Source organism: Apis florea, unplaced genomic scaffold (genome assembly GCF_048593485.1).
Source record: "Apis florea isolate Af1SG1 unplaced genomic scaffold, ASM4859348v1 contig_2989_pilon, whole genome shotgun sequence".
NCBI classification, from domain to species: Eukaryota; Metazoa; Arthropoda; class Insecta; order Hymenoptera; family Apidae; genus Apis; species Apis florea.
In genome coordinates, this window is record NW_028256685.1 from 312,501 (window position 1) to 329,447 (window position 16,947).

The following is a 16,947-nucleotide window of genomic DNA, read 5'->3' on the forward strand; positions in this document are numbered from 1 at the left end:
ATTCGCTGCTTTGGATCGAAATAATATCGTTCACGTCTCCGAGGGGGGCGAAGGGGACGTCTGGCCGGACACGTCTCGTTCTACTTATCGCGGCCGCGAGGAGAAAAAGCGCGGCACGGATCGACTTTTTTGCCACGCGAAATAAATTATCGCTTAATCTACAACGACATTTGCGACCGTTCGAACGAGCAAATGGTCGGATTCGAGGCATTATGACCTTGTCGAGGAGGATTCATGCAAAGGGAATCACGGCAAGAAGATCACGGTATATATCTTCGTCTTACGAGCGTTTAATGCGATTTTAATCGAGGAGTTTGAATTTCAAATGTTATCGACCGGCCCGGTATCAACCGGTCTCCGTGTATATGATGGATGAAATTTCAAGAAAAGGAGGAACGCCGGTCTATTATGAACGCCGTCCCATTGGCGTATCGATCGCCCCTTTTTTTTTCCCAACAGAGTCTCGTCGACCGCGTAAAACGTTTGATTGATACGATTACGGATCGGCGGTTAACCGTCTACGCCAATGGAGACGGGCGCGGAGACGGGCGCGGGATTAGGTCCTAATTTTCCATAATGGAAGAGAGAATCGAGGCGCCACTGTGGCGAGGCGACCGTCTGCTAATCGCGCTCCATTCACAACCGCTCTTCGCTCTTCGCTTCGGGAAGAAGCCATCTCTCGAGACTTCCGCGGCCAATTTGCGCGTGATGCCTCGTCCCAACCATCGTCTTTGACGATGTTCGACAATTTTCGAAAAAAAAAAAAAAAGAATTTACACCACCAAATCACCGATGAAATATTTATATACCAAATGCTCGATTATCAGAACGAGAGAACTCTCCCATTCGACAACCCGGCTCGAAATGTCAGTCAAACGACGCCATTTTCTCTGCGTCGAGGGGGATCGATACGAGTTCTAATCGTCGAGGAAACAAATATTTCGCGAGACGTTATCGGCGGCGATCCCCCTCCCCCTACGATTCGATGATGCGTAGATCGCGTGCGATCGGGCCACAAAAGGTGCGATCCGCTCCTCGTGGCGGGACAACCCACGTTGTTCGCTTGCGCAAGCGAGAGAAAAGGGATGTTTCACAATGAACCGGATCGGAATCGGAAGGCGTTAACGTCGTTTCAAAAACGGGATTCGATCCCCGTGCAAGATGATCCTCATTTGCACGGGGGAGGGTGTTTTATTTTCCCATACGCAACTTCCCTCCATCTCCCCTCGCGATCCCTTTTCTCCCCTCCATTTCTTTTTTTTTTCCTCGCTTCAGATTTTCGGACAGAAACGAGGCTCGTTATTTATCGGGCCAACTCTCACGCGAGGAGAGGGACGAGGAGGGAGAGAAAACTCGATCGATCGACGATTGATATTTTCGATCGACCGATATCGATGGCGTATACGATCGTTGATCGGCGAGGTGAACGGGGTTGAAAGGGAAAAGGGGAGAGGGAGGCCCATAGGCCTGACGGGGGCGGATAATGACAGGGCGGCCTCGCGAGGCTAAGATGGCCCACGTTGGGACCATCTTAGGCCTCGGCTCTTTTGCCTCTTATACGGCCATGTGGCCATCGGGAGATGCTGATGGACTAATAATTACCAAGGAACCAAGGCTTCGCATATAGCGGCCGGGACCGTCGAAAATGAAGATTCACCGGGAGGGTGAGCGGAGGAGAGGAGAGGCAGAGCAGCTCACCACCACTTTGACCCGCCTCGTGTTTAATCTTAACCGTCGTATCTGTTTGGATTATCGGGTTCAACGGATCGCATTATGTTAATAAAAACGACACGAACGTGGTTGGTTACGTCGTCAACCAGTTTCCAACTACGAAAAATACGAATAAATGGCCAACGAGGGCCACGCGATGCTCGTTAAACGAGCACGACGAGTTTCCCGAGTTTATCGCGGAAATTCGAGGTTATTCTCGAATTGGTGGTGCAACGATTGTTCCAACTCAAACTCGAATTGTTCTAATCGTCGAAAAGAATTATGCGTGTATATATATATATATATACAGGGATCGGCCACGGTCGAATAAATAGTAGCGAGGCGTAGCTCGTTTCCACCGACCGTTGTCGGTGATTCGTCTCTCCCCGAACGAGGAGGAGGAGGAGGGGAGCCGCGTCTCTTTGAGGCTTTTAAGATCGGGGCGGCAGCGGTTTTCGCCGTTGAAACAAGGCGAAGAGAGACTTGTCTAGGGTGCTGATTTACGGACTCGTTGGCCGGGACTCGTACAACTCGGAATCTGCCGGCTCGGGGATACAGAGACGCTCGGATTTATGGGGTGGAGGAGAGGATTACGATTCTCCGTAACTCACTCGCTTTTAATCCGCGAAAACGAAAAGGTAGAGAGAGAGAGAGAGAGAGAGAGAGATAAGGTAAACTGTCGAGATAATATTGCTTAAAGAAGTCAATTGTGGCTAGTTAAGATTGCGTCTAACAATTCCAGAAGACATAATTACGTGCAATAATTAGCCGTCAACCTGGCTATCTAAATAATAAGATTAATAATTAGATTGATAATATCATCCTGGTTAGAACAATCGATGCCTGGTTAAATCGTTAGGTTTTCTTCACCTCGTCGCCCGGGTGGAAGAAAAGAAAGAAACGGGTGGGAAACGGGTGGTGGCGTTGTTCCGGAACAAAACGGAGCGAGGAGAGCGTGAAGAATTAGCGCAAGAAGGGGGGAAACAATTAGCCGGTTGATGGAGGATCGCCGACAAATTCGCGCGCATGTTCGCCGCAAGTTTGAGATTGCGAAATGACGTGCAAACTGAGGGACGCCCTCGTCCGCCCCCTGGCAATACGGTAATCACTATAATTACGTATCGAGCCCTTATATTAATATCCCCCAGCTACGTCTCTCTCTCTCTCTCTCTCTCTCTCTTTCCCCTCCTCTCTCCAGCGACGATTCTTCGACGTACGTATGCAAGCCTTACCCACCCCCTCCAGCGAAAGTCTTTACATTTTTTTCCCATCGCAACGTTTCACGCGAGCCGATCAACGCGACCCGATTCATCATTCGAGTTGAATTGTCGGTGTCGTTGCACGAAGGACAGGTTTTCCACTCGCCTCCCCCCATCGTCGTTTTGGACCGTCAAATCGAATTGCGAGATCCGATTGGCAATCGTGCAAATTGAATTCCGCGACGAGAGCCGCGCGAATTGGCGCCGCGTTAAGGAGAATCTGGAGGAGGATGGGGTGGTGCGTGAGGTGGCGTCGGGAGATGAACAATTAACGGGGAGGGTGTTGCTGCAACGCCCAGGATGTCGACGCTTGAAGGGACGGACGATTCTTGTTGTATACGGATTCTCTCCCTAATCAAATATCGAATATCGCTGGAGAAAATAAAATATTCTCCCACCCTTCGACTTCGACTCCCCCTCCCTAAGAAACAATCGAAAACAATCGAATTTGTTAATCAACTATTTACCTCTAGATACTCGGTATCCGTGGAATGTTGCGATTGCTGGACGGCCGTCGGTGGCATAACGGTGATAACGTTTTGCGGGTGAGCCGGATGCGTGTATTGATACGCGCAATTCATCTTTCGAATCTCACATCAAGTCCAATGATAAATTACGTCTTACTCGTGGAGACAGTTTTGTATTGAATATATATATCTATGCGCACTAGTGTCTCGATCCAACTCGTTTAAGAAACGTTATCCATCCTCATACGAGTGGCAGCATCCTCGGTGTAATCCGTTTCTGAAGATTGTTCACAACGAAGATTCCTTGTCCAACAACGCGTGGACAACAACGCGTCCGGAAACGCAATTGGAAGATGCAGCTCGCGGCGTGCAACAATTATAACTGAGCTTTTTCGTCCCCTACGTGGAAGAAAACGCGGCGTCCGAAAGAGGAGGCGGATCTCCTCTCCTTTCTCTCTCTCTCTCTCTCTCTCTCTCTCTCTCTCTCTCTCTCTCTCCACTACCACCACGATCCTCCGGTTAACCTTTCGCGATGCGGTATAGGTGCGGATATGTATACACGTTCGAGACGTGGTGGAGAGTGGTCGGCCACGTCCCGCGGGAATTCCCACAAGTGTGTGTATCCATCCTGGAAGGTGTTGCTGGTGGGGCAGCGCCCGCCCTCGCAACCGTCCTCCTCGTACAACCTCGCGATTGTCTAATCCTCGTGGCAACCCTAACGAACCCCCCCTTTTCGCCCCCTCGTCAGCCTCCTTCCTCCTCCCTCCACCGCACGCTCCCGACCAATTAAAACGCGCTGCGATCACGTGGTTCGCTCCACCGCTTCTTCTTCTTCTTCTTCTTCATTCTTCTTCTTCTTCTTCTTCTTCCTCTTCCTCTTCCTCCTCTTCTCCTTCGTTCTTTTAACCGTTTGCTTTTACGTTTACCAATCCTTTCGCCAATATCCCCTTTCTTGTTTTCTTCTTCTTCTTCTTCTTCTTCTTGTTTCACTCGCTTCGTTCACGCGCGTGGGAGGCGGATAAGTACGAGTAGGCTCGACGTATTAGGCGTACGTCGTTACTTGGGGGGGGGGGAAGGAGGAGGAGGGGGGAGGGGGAGGGGGGGAGGGAACAGGTTTTTCGATTTTACGAAGCGAATGGTGTAATCTTTCGGGTAGGATATTTGCACGATATATCTCGATGCGCGAGGCGCGTGGTGAAAAGCGAATATTGCTGGACGTTAATGAGTTATAGTCGGTTGTTGATGGAGGGGAGTATCGGGCTTGCTTACTCGGGGAATGCAATTTATCGAGGCCGGTAATTAAAATTCAATTTGCCATCGAGCGCTCGTCTCCTCGTCTCTTTGTCGCAGCGGCGGGATTAATTCAATTTTGCTTTTAACGGCTAGAAGATAGCCTGCTTTGCTCGGTTGTTGCTTGCTAAAGTTTGAACAACGCTCGATCAATAAATCGATCCGGTTTGGGAAACGGTCGCTCGAAAGAAGGAAGTGACGAGTAACGGAAGAATCACGATGCGTGCCCGACGCACTTTTCTCAACGATCCGGCCTATCGTCGTACGCGCTAATCATATCCCTGACCACATTTCCTCTCCACCAACGTTTCGCGTAATTCCACCATCTAGCCTCCGTTTTCAAATCGAGGACAGATATCTGCCCTTCTTCGAGACGAAGAAGCGAGTTTCTTTGCAACTTTTGACAAAGTGGTGCACAGAGACGAATATACGAATACAGGACGACATTTAACCACCCACGATCCATCCCTCGACTTTCTACTTATTATACACGTAGCCGCGTCGAGGAGGAGGTAAAGAATCGATCGTTCGAGAGAATCTTTCGGATTGGAAAGAAACTACCGTTTCCTTCCCTTCTCTCTCTCTCCTTGCGTTTCCCGTTTCAGCGTGAATTACTCCACTCTAGAGAGCAAGAGTTGGACGAGGGGGAGGGAGGATTGAATGAAACGAGGCGGCGGCGGCAGGGAAGAAGAGAGGACGCTTGGGTGAACGGATGATTGCCGGTGAATGGATTCGTATATTCTCCCTCGGACGCATAATGCCAAACTGCTTCTTCTTGCTTCTTTCTTCTTCTTCTTCTTCCTCCTCCTCCTCCTCGTCACCCCTTGCGCGTAACACGATACAGTGGGAACCGCGTGTGATCCTTCATTCACCACCCGGCCTGGGGGGGGGGGAGGGAGGATGGAGGAGAAACGTTAAACGTTAAAAGGGACGAAAGGATTGCCGCCGCGCTGACACCAAGCGTTCGCCCGCCGACACAAAGTGAAGCCTTTCTCGAGGGCGCACTTTTTATCTTTCGCCTCCCCTTGTTCCCTTTCAAACCCCCTCAACGTCCCTCCCGAGCGTCGTTTCCGCAGGAGAGAAAAGCGAGAGAGAAGGAACCGTTCCATTGGTTCGTCACAGACGAACCCTGTTCAAACCCCCATGAATGAGTTATAACCCAATTAAGGGTCGGGCCGCGATTTGATTTCGTCGATTGTTTGGGCGCCTCGAATTCTTGACTTTTCCAGAAACGCGTTAAACGTGAACGCGTTAACGGATGATGAATGAGGGGGCTCGAGGAGAGGAGGCGTAGAATTGTACGATGAAAAATTGTGGATATAAGTCGCGGGTTCGCCTCGGAATACGAAACTGCCAGACGGACGGACGGACGGACGGACGGACGGACGGATGGTCGTTCTTTTCTCCGCGCGCTCTGTTATTATATCTTTCTCCTTTGCGGAAAGGAAGAGAGACGAAAGAGAGAAAGAATAATAGCCTCCCCCCTCCCCCACCATGGCCTACAATTAAAACTCTCTCGCGCCCGACTCTCTCAAGGGCGGGAATGGTTAATCCCCGACCCCTCCACCTCTTCTTCGTCTCGAGCTTCGCACTACACCCTCGTATTTGTATTTATATTCGCGCCGTTCCGTTCTCGGGAAGGGGAAAAATTTACGTCTCGTTTCCCGGAGTCGCAAGTAACGTCAGTGCCCCCTCCCTCCTCCTCTCCACCCCCGGAAAGGGAAACATTCGTTTCGCCGAAAAAAAAGCCGGAGATAGGGGAGGGGGAGGGAGAGAAAAGTGCTCGCTTCGCCCGGCGAAAACGAAGAGGAGGGGAAGGAAGAAAAAGAAAGAAGGGGTCGGTCGGTCGGTCGACGCGTTCACCGAAAAATCGAAAGGGAGCTCGCTATCGACTGAGAAATGATAAAGATTCACGCGAATCGGGAAGGAGGGGGGGAGGGGAGGGGGAGGAAATAGGCCACACGATCCACACACACAGGCAAGAGAGAGAGAGAGAGAGAGAGAGAGAGAGAGAGGGAAAAAAGGAGAGGAGGAGCGTTGCACGGCACGGTGGCAGTCGGGTCACGACGGTCGGTTTGGCCCGCATTACGGGGTAATCACGATGATTCCGGGGTCGGTCATCATCCCGTCACCGCGTCACCCGCGGCCAAAGGATCGTGCCACGCACGTCCTGTTGCGCGCGCGCCTCCTCAACAAGCGACCACCGACAAGCGAGCATCGACAGCAGCAGCAACAACAACAACAACAACAACAACACGGGATCGGGACTTTATGGACTTATCAATCATTTGGTAGCCCCGTGCAGAGAGTTTGGACCCACGTTTCTTCCCGATTTCCACCCTGTTATTAGGCAGGATTGAAAGATTCCGGGGGGGGGGGGGGGGGATCACTCGCACGGATATACACGGGACACGTCCGCTTTAATCCTTCTTCTCTCCATCCATCGAATCGAATGTATATATATATATACAGAAGGATATATCGTTTGGCGGGCTCGTTTGGCACCGAGCCGAAATGGCTGTCCTGTCTCGCAGAAGACGGAAGATTCTTCTTCGAGAATCCTTCTTGTGCAACTTTTACGAGAGAGGAGAGGAACACGTAAGCGGTCGAGATCGATGGATGAGGAAATAAAATAAATAAACGTTCAAGTTGTCGCGCGAGAGGGGATCTCTCTCTCTCTCTCTCTCTGTGGGTGGATATATATGGGCCGAAAAAACGCATCAACGTGCGCTCGCGTACGAATGTACTCGCATTTTGACCGGGGCAAGTGTAGGGGGCCAGGGACGGACGGCGCGGTGCCCCGAACCCGGTAATTAAATAGCTGAACCCTGCAATTAGGGCCACTAAATCGTGGCGGACCCGAGGGCCCGCCAGACACAAAAAACAACGTCGAACCAACGTTGTTGGTTCCGAGGGCCGGCGCGAGCGCAAGGCACCGACGTACGGAACGGGGCCCGGGACGTGGACGTCGCGGGGGTGGCTTGGCTAATATGTGGGAACCTAATCGAGAAAGAAATGCCTAGAACGCGATCTAGGCAGCGTCTTGTGGGTGGTGGCGCGTCGCCCCTTCGTTCGCACGCTCGTTTTCGCACGGCCCGAAAGCGTTAAGATTATAAGTTCGCTCGACACAGGTCGGTGCTCGAATGGCGATACGAAATGTTTCCATCGAGATAATCCTATTAAACTCTCGCCTCGAAGCGCGTGTTTAGTAAAAGGGATTAGAAACGAATGTTCCATTGTAATTATCCCGCCGTCGAGATAATCCTTTTTTCCTCGAACCGGAGACGACGTGTTTACAGGAGGGGATTAGAAATTAAACTCGTTTCTGTGTATTCTTCTATTGTGTCGGATAAATGTTATTCCCCCATGTTTCGACGATGATATCATCTTTCGATCGAGCGTCTTTTTTCCCTGCTTATCCAGAGTCTCGTGAAAAGATGCGCTCGAATCGTACGACGCGTTCAACTCTGGTTCGAGTCGGGTTCGGCCTATTCGTCGAACAAACCGTTTCCCGGTTTTATCGAGGAGCGAAATTGGGGGCGGGCATGTATAGGCAGGAACGAAGATAACGGTAACAAACTGTCTTCCTTCCTGGCCGGGGAGAACGAGGCCGGTTTTCCTTCACGTGCGCCGGAATCCATCCGTGATTTCCGCGTATGCAAAATCGGGCGTGCACACGCACTAACAGTTCTCGTGGCGTTGGAGATGGATGACCGAGCATCACGCTCCCCGTCGTATTAAAATATCACACAGCCACCCACCCCCGCCTCCTCCCTCGCCGCATTAAATCAACCCGGTTATCTTCCAAGCCTATCTTGGTGGACCGGCCGACAACGTATCGCGCCTCGGTCTCGTTGCATTCGTGGCAGATCGCAGATTTCTTACCACCAACGATTTTCTTTCCCCTTCATCGATAATAAAAAGCGAGGAATCCCTTTTTCTCTTCCTTTCGTTTCTTTCTTCGAATAATATTAATAAATTTTCTTGCAAACACGAAGATATCTCGAAGGAAATATTTCCTTCCGCTACACGACATACCTATATATATATATATATGGATATCTCGTGGTTGCAATTTCTATTCTGGAAATATCCTTGAAATGAATGATCGATCGATCAACAACACGTCGAATTCTCGGGACGTCGAGATTTCCCATATTGACAAAATGAGCGATATCGTTGAAAGGATCGAGAGGATGAAAAAATTTTTCGAAGGAAGAAAGAGAAAGTCGAGCGGACGATTTAATTTTCCAATCATCGTGACCATCCGGATCGAGGGTGGTATACGTGCCCCGTATCTCGACGCAACATCTACGAAGGCTAATGGATCTCGAGGCTCGATCCAATACACGGACGGCCGCTCACAAAGCGAATCGAAGGCTACGTAAGCCAGCGTAAAACGCACCGCGGTAAATAAATTGATTACCGCGATCGTTTTTCTTCTTCCTTCTTTTACTCTCTGTGGGAGGATCAATCCGCAATGTCCAAAAACTTTGCACAACTTTGCACAACTTATCGTATGGCGAGAAGTTTCTAGCCTCGTGCGAGAAGGAGCGCGAAAAGGCGCGTGAAAGTTACGAGATCGATCGATGGATCAGTATTCCCGGCCGAGTCGGTCACCCGCTGCGAAGGGCGCACGCTGCGAAAAGATCGCCTCCCGATCGAGCACGGCATTGTTCGAATGGCCGCGGGTGGCTTCGATCTTTACAAATAGGCTGCTAATGCAACAGGATGTATACACACGGACACAGGTGTAGGCGTTGAATCGGAAAGTGAGAAGTAAACTCGACGCCTTTCGATTCGTGTCCGACGATCGGACCTTCCCTTTTTTTCTTTTTTTTTTTTCCCCGAGAAACTTCCTTTCTTTCGAAATAAAAGAAGCTCGATCGCGCGCAAGAAAATATAATCGCATGTATCGCACGTTGATGCAAAGCCGTTCAAAGCCGAAGTCGGCCGTTGCGACCGCAATCACGGGGCTCTAAGTAGCGAAGGGAAAACGGGGCTCTTACGGTAGTTGGCCGTACGTGTTGGCTCGCGTTGGAGGCGGAGGGGAGGGGGCCGGCCGGCCGGCCAGCCGGCTGGGCCTGGAAGCGGTTAAGGCCCGCGGTTACCGCGTGGTTATCAAGTTAACCTTTTACCTCGAAGCCGCGATGAGGGCTCGACGAGGTTTGCGGCCGGTCGACGGGCAGGAGGGGAGGAGGGGGAGGAGGGAGGAGGGGGAGAAGGAAGGAAGGAAGGAAGGGGAAAGAGGAAACGATCGAGGTGTGAAACCGCTCCAAAGCAAAGAGGCAAGAAATTGCGCTCGATTATCCTCCCTGTAAATATCCATGCGCTTCCAAACTTTCTCCCCCTCCTCCTCCTCCCTCTCTCTCTCTCTCTCTCTGTTTATCTCTGTTTCCTCGTGTCTTTCTGGCGAATCCACGTGCACCGTGATTCGTGAGGCCAATCGACGAAGGCAACAGGTATTCGTGTGAAACGTGGCGCAAAAAAGACGAACGAGGGAAAAAAACGAATATATATATATAAAATATATATACATGTTCATTATCCGGTTTGTAATTCATAACAACGCGCCATTAGTCATATTATTATAGTATTTACTCGCGGCCCAATAGCGGGTGTCCCGGGCGTAGCTCGTTATTACACCGTGGCGGTAATTACCGAGTTCCATGTGGAAAGGGAAAGTTGGAGCTATGCGTGTAGGTGCACGCGCGCGCGCCTATTAACATCAACCGCTCGTGCGGACAATTATTCGCCGTATCCGTCCATCCGTCGATCAATCCAATCTCATCCAGTTCGCCGTATCACCACACCTCGTTTCTTGATCTCGAGGAGGAGGTGGTGTTTTGCAAACTCGAGTTTTGCAAAGCAACGCAGGGGGGAGAAATAAGAGGTAAAAAGAGGGAAGGATTGGAAGTCGAGGTCCGGATACCGGGCGAGAGCGAGTGGTTGCACGAGGAGAGACGAGGAGAGTTATGGCCGCATTCGTCTCCATTATCCGGTGAATCATTGAGGGAACGACCTAACCTCGACGTTCGAGCTTTAACAGCACCAATTCTTGTACGTCGATATCCTTTGCGGGCCCCGACTACTCGAGAGTGTATACCTACGCTCCGTACAGGCCGTACGATTATTGTTTGCATAAACGCGATCCGTAAATCTCCCCCCGATTTGCAATTCCCTCTTGCAGCACGCTTACGTAAATGCGCGCACGACACACGCGCTCGCCGAGTATATTTCCTCCATCAAATTCCACGCCGCCAATGGATTACGTGGAAACGCGGTTTTTTTCCGGACGAATGAATGAATGGATGGATGGAGATTTTCGAATTTATTAACGGTTCGTCTTTCAAGATTTCCTCCTCGAGACACGCTTCATCGTGTTCAATGAATTATCGGGCCAACGTTTTATTTGTCATCTCGATAATAAGCAGGGAGGGCACGGTAACGTGATCCAAGATCGTACTACCTTCGACGAATAGGCGAAAATAAGCGAGCCCATATAACGCGCGAGTTTGAACTCATTCTCCGAAGCGGGGGGGATTTTTCTCAGTTTACGTATGCCACGATGGAACGTTTTTTCTTTTTTCGACACGATGGGGGAGAGGAGAAAAAAAGGAGAAGGGGGGAAGAAGCAATCGCGGGAGAAAGACGGGAGGACCGATTGGCCGCGTCATTTTGTATCATTTTCTCGCCGCACACGATAAATCATCCACTTCGGCCGGCGGGATGGTTCATGTTTTGTCCGAGAGAGACGCGCGCGTTCGTGGCCGATCGCCATTCGAGGGCTGTCAATAGATATGCCCCTGATAATTCGAGGATAAATTTCCCTCGTTGTAGCCGCGTTTGTATTATTATTTCGCGTGGTGAATTTCAACATAGATGCGCGCGCGCGTGTGTGTGTGATTTTATCGCGTGGCTATTAAAAATCCTTGATTTTTAGCTCCAATTTCATTCGATCGCTTATAACCCGTGACAATTTTTTACCGTGAAATTTTTTTACGCTTGCTTCTAATCGCTCTGGCACGAGCGATGCAAGAAAGAAATTTGTCGAGAACGACAAGTTTTTTTCTTTTCCCAACACCACCATATAAACTCGTTGCTTTTTTACAATGGTCGTAAAAAGAAACGAGCGCTCGGTAAAAAAAATTATCGCTGTGTGCGTGTGTAAACGCGATCGTAAAACTCGAATCGAGAATAGAGAACATCGTTGCTCGCAAGCCAAGCCTCGTCAACACGAGGAAAACAAGATAAGATAAGATAACCATCGGCCGCTGGCCGAAGTGGAAGAAAAGAACGTAAATAATAAACGATCAATTCAGCAGCGTGAATCGAATATTGTACAACTCATTCATAGATAGAAACATTTGATTTTTCGATCCATCGCGACGCAATTTTTCTTGCACGAGCAGAGCCTTCCTCTCCTTCCAGGAGTTTTTCCGCCCGATTTCCTTCCTCCACCGATCGAGAAACCATTTCGACGGAGAAGGAGAGACTAGCACGGACGCCTGTTAATCTCAATAATGCCCGCTGCAAAGCGGATGCGCAAGCTCGTAAATCGGTATCCCCCCGGTGCAACATCCCCTTTTCTTCCACACAGAGAATTCATTCCCCCTTGGCTCTCGTCGAACGTCTGCCCCGGCCGTGCTTCGCAGCCACGAGAATACCACCGGCGACGAGGAGAACACCAGACACGGTATTTTCTCGACACGAGCCGGCAAAGGTCCAAGCCGCATACATAATTTATACAATTAGCCGAGGTGTCTGCCGTGTCCGACGGTATATGAGACCTGCATCGAATGCGCCGTGCCCTTAACAACGCGAATATCGCATCGTCCACACGATACAAATTCTTTTCCAACTTTCACAGCTTCGAACGAACTCAGTATCGATATACTCGCATTCCATTCGATATTTTAACCTAAGATCTGCTTCTTCCATTATAAAATACTTTCACGAAGCATCGGATTTTGATATTATCCATTCGATTGATATTATCCATAATTATCCATTGGAATCCCTTTAAGAGGTGTCGATATCATTCTAAAATACTTCAAAATATCGAATTTTGATCCATTGAAATCCCTTTAAGAGGTGTCGATATCATTCTAAAATATTCCAAAGTATCGAATTTTGATATTATCCAATGAAATATCTTTAAGAAGTGTCGATATCATTCTAAAATATTCCAAAGTATCGAATTTTCATCCATTGGAATCCCTTGTCGATAACTCGTGTCATTCTAAAATACTTCAAAGTTTTTCGAATTTTGATATCATAATATTTGGAATCCCTTTAAGAATCCCGTATCATTAACGACATACCTGCTCCGAGAGAAAGATTCCTAGATTCCGTGGCGCGCATCGTCGGCTTCGCTACTAACGGACGGAAAAAATTTCGTATTCGACTTTCCTCGTCGAATCATCGACGAACGGGGAGATCGAAAAATCGGGAGACAATGGGGAAAGGTGAGAGAGACGTATACGTTATTTCGTCCGTTCCTGATTTCCATTACGAGATGCCCGTTTTATAGATTCCGTCCGATTTCATCCGCAAGGAGGAGAGAAGAGAGGGAGAGGCACCAGGGCGGGGGATATATATATATATATATATATATACGCGTGCACAACGGATGTCCGGGACGCGATCACGTGATCGGGATTTTATGGTCGGTGAGTAACAGGCGTAATTATGTACAATGGAATAAAGTGGAGAAGTTGGTTATCGACGTATCTATCTGATCGTGTTCGTTACAACATTGTGGGAAATTGAACCACGTGGTTATAAATATTGATGCGTATACCTCATTACGAAATTTATTTACCGCGCCATACCCTGCTAATTATCCTGTCGATACCAACCGAGGCGATAATCATCGCGTAAAAGATCGCCGAGTTTAGAAGCCAAGCTTCCGCGCATTTCACAAATAATAATCTCGCTCATCTCGCTCGTAGCGCTCACGCGAAAAAAAGAAAAAGAAAGAAGAAGAGAAAAGAGAAGATAAATAAGCAAATAACTGGACGAGGATTGATCCGCTCTCGAGAGATTCGCTCGTTGTTGGGAAAGAAAGAAGGAGGGGGAGGGAAAATAGGGATCCCCGTCGAGGAAGGAACTCGATCGCCGAGTTTTATACGACTTGCAAATTTATGGCAAGCGGGAGGGAAAGCGGGACGTGCGCTCTAGGGGAAATCGGGTTGTGTCGAGATGTATCGATGCATAAACATCGATATCGACGCGCAAATGACGGTATACGTGGGCGAGAGTTTCGATTCGAATGTATACGTGGTAGGTGGATTCGGATTTTATCCGGACGCATCGCGATGTAGCGGCTCACGACGAATGCGACTACGACGAGTGGCTCTGCGTCGCGACTCTCCTCCTCCTCCTCCTCCTCCGGTCGTGCGACCGAGCGCAGCTGCCCTGTAATCGCGATTCGCGCACTGCAATAATTATTGCCCTCGCTCTGTCATCAGCGGCGACATCTATATACAACGCAGGCCGATGCTGGCCGCCATCCACGATCCGGCAAGGAAAAGGGGGCCAACAGAAATAACTCGCCCGCGGCACGGCACGGCACGGGGTGGGTAAGGGAGGCGGTTGGTGGAGGCTCGTCGGCGGGAAAATCCGGGGGATTCAATCAAGGACCATATTGTGCGACGGTTTTATAATCAGCGTTGTGACCTCGTTACGAGGCTTCGTTTCGAGCCAGTCAACCTCGAACGAGGTTTTCTTCTTTTCGAGTGGTTCGTGTCAAAAGGAGGAGGGGGAGAGGTGGGGGGAGAGAAGAAGAAGAATTGGAGGATCGGGCCAATTAAATCAAGGGGGGGGTTCAGAACTCGAGCTCGTTGGAAAAAGCGAGTTGGACGTTGGACATCGTTCGATGCTCGCTTTAAAAATCCTGTATGATCGGGGAAAAAAAGGTTTCGAGATGGTGGAATATTTTTCGAATCGAATAATCGAAATAAACCCGAGGAACGAATTAATAATCCTTGTCACGATTTTTACTCGTCATTCTCGTCTTCGAACGGAAATATACTCGGTTCGAAGACGAGATATTTATTAATGGTTATCTTCTGGTATATCTTATATAGATATACGGGACAACGCGTATACAGGATATCGACAGATTGTATAATCAACACTTTGCATAATTCTTATATAATATCGATATCGACTATAACTAAACGTTACTCTGTATTAAACTCTTAAACCAACGTAACTAGAAAATTTTTCCAAAATTCGTTTCGTTCTTTTCCCTTCAACACTTCCTATGGAATATTTTATATACGTAATATATATCCAAAAGTTACTAGAAGCTCAACATTTATGTTCAATATTATAAAATAACTAGAAATTACGAAATAAGTTCGTTTCGTGGTTCGTTTTCGCCCAGAGAAGTTCACCAGAGGAGTGTAACTAGTCTCGACCCGTCGACGCGTCGAGATATTGTGCAAAATCTCGAAAAGATTTTCGTTCGAAACGTTAACACGGGGAGGGGAAGAATTTAATTCAACCGAGGTTAAATGGCCTCTCGGAAGTGAGAAACTTGGCCGGGTATCGTATTATGCTCGGTGATTTAGTCGACGCGTTAGCAGCTGGTAATATCTCCGCGGCGAGAGACCCCGCGTATCTTACCGTCATCTTTACATCTCGCGTTATTTCCATACAAGAGTGCGGCATTTGAATACCCCCCCTCTCCCCTCGCCCCTTCCCTTCCTCTCCACCGCTGGAAACCAGACGGGCCTGCACGCCCGAGCGAATTACACAGCCGACATCGGACCGTGGCGATCTGATATATCTCCTACGTTGTAACGCTGCTGCGTGAGGCGCAATGACTGGCGAAAATATAACGATTTTGACAGCGTGTCTAATTAACATACCATCGAGTGTTTCTCCATTCTCCTCCTCGTTGCTTCCTTGATCAATTTATTTGTAAGAATTTCTTATTCCCTTCGCCTTGCTATCTTGCATCTTAGGGATTTTTAGACAAGTAACGGGTCGGAACGATCGGCGAGGAGGTGGAGGAGGAGGAATTCGTTCGATGACGATTCGTTTCCGATCCGACGAACACTTTCATTTTTTTTTTTTTTTTTTTCTTCTATGGGAAAAGGATCCGTGTCGGGATCGTGTGGATCACCCATTGTGGTGTGATCAGAGGAGTCCCCCTCATCGAGTTATATATAACGGATTCGATCGCGTTATTTCCACAGTTAGACGCAGACAATTGTTTCCAAATTCTGTACCCGAATCGATCGAAACCACCCGATTTCCTTCGAGTTATCGAGAGGATTATTTATCTTCCCTGAAATTTCGAAATTTCGTATCGACGAGAAAGAAAGAAAGAAAGAAAGAAAGAAAGATTGTTCTCGATCAATCGGAGGAGGGGGGAAAAAAAAAACCTCGATTTCATCGTCGATCGGAGGGCGGACTTTATTTCCGCCTAAGAAAAAGGTTTAATTTCCTACCTATTTTTTTTCTTTTTTACACCCTACCCGATCCTACCAGCTAATCACCGGTCGTGGAAATAGAAGAAAGTCTCGAACCTTTTGTTTCATCTCCGACTTCCTTTTTATACGATAAAACCGATGGATTCAATTTTCAAACGTCGCTCTTCGATCGAGAAATCAACACGACCAATAACGAATAATTCGAGAGTTTACCGCGTAATCATAATTATTAATTACCAATGCAACGAACGAACGAACGAACGATAGGTAGAACGTTGTTTCGCGTATTTTCTTCCACGATCGTTCCACGGATGGATTTCAGCGACCGAGCAACCTCGCTCGTTTCTCCTCGTTCTTCTCGTTCTTCTCGTTCCACTTCCATCTGCCGGGCCGGAGATGGACCGGTCGAGATAACGCCGCGAGGCCGGTAACCGAGGTAATTGTCGGTGATTAGAGGAGTCATAATTACCGGTCCACGTATAACGTTACCAGCTCCATTCATTCTCCTCTCGATTCCTCCTCGCTGTCTCTCCTCGGCCGAGATTCGCCGATCCACCGCGAGATACACAATGTTACAACCGCGATTCGAAATCGTTCGATGGCGTGAGCCGATTTCCATCGCCGGTCCTCTTCTTCCTCCTCTCTTTCTCGCTCGCTCGAAAGATGCAACGAGACTGGAGAAAGGAAGAGTTTCCGAGCTCTATCCATCTCTATCTCTCTGGAGGGCAGAATGTTCCCACGTGGAGAACGAGGAGGGAACAATTAAAAGATACT

General features: G+C 48.9%; 1 protein-coding gene across 2 annotated transcripts in view; it reads right to left on the reverse strand.

The window, feature by feature from the left end:
* Positions 1-16,947, reverse strand: part of Sp1 (transcription factor Sp8) — a 65,009-nt gene that overhangs the window by 19,048 nt on the left and 29,014 nt on the right. The window contains exon 1 of one of the 2 annotated variants that reach the window (XM_086907881.1): positions 3,437-3,905. The exons of the other annotated variant lie outside the window; for it this stretch is intronic. Coding sequence (XP_086764007.1) covers positions 3,437-3,550 — 114 coding nt within the window. The 5' untranslated portion in view covers positions 3,551-3,905. Of the gene's footprint in view, positions 1-3,436; positions 3,906-16,947 lie in introns of those variants that run through there. 2 annotated transcript variants of the gene reach the window in all.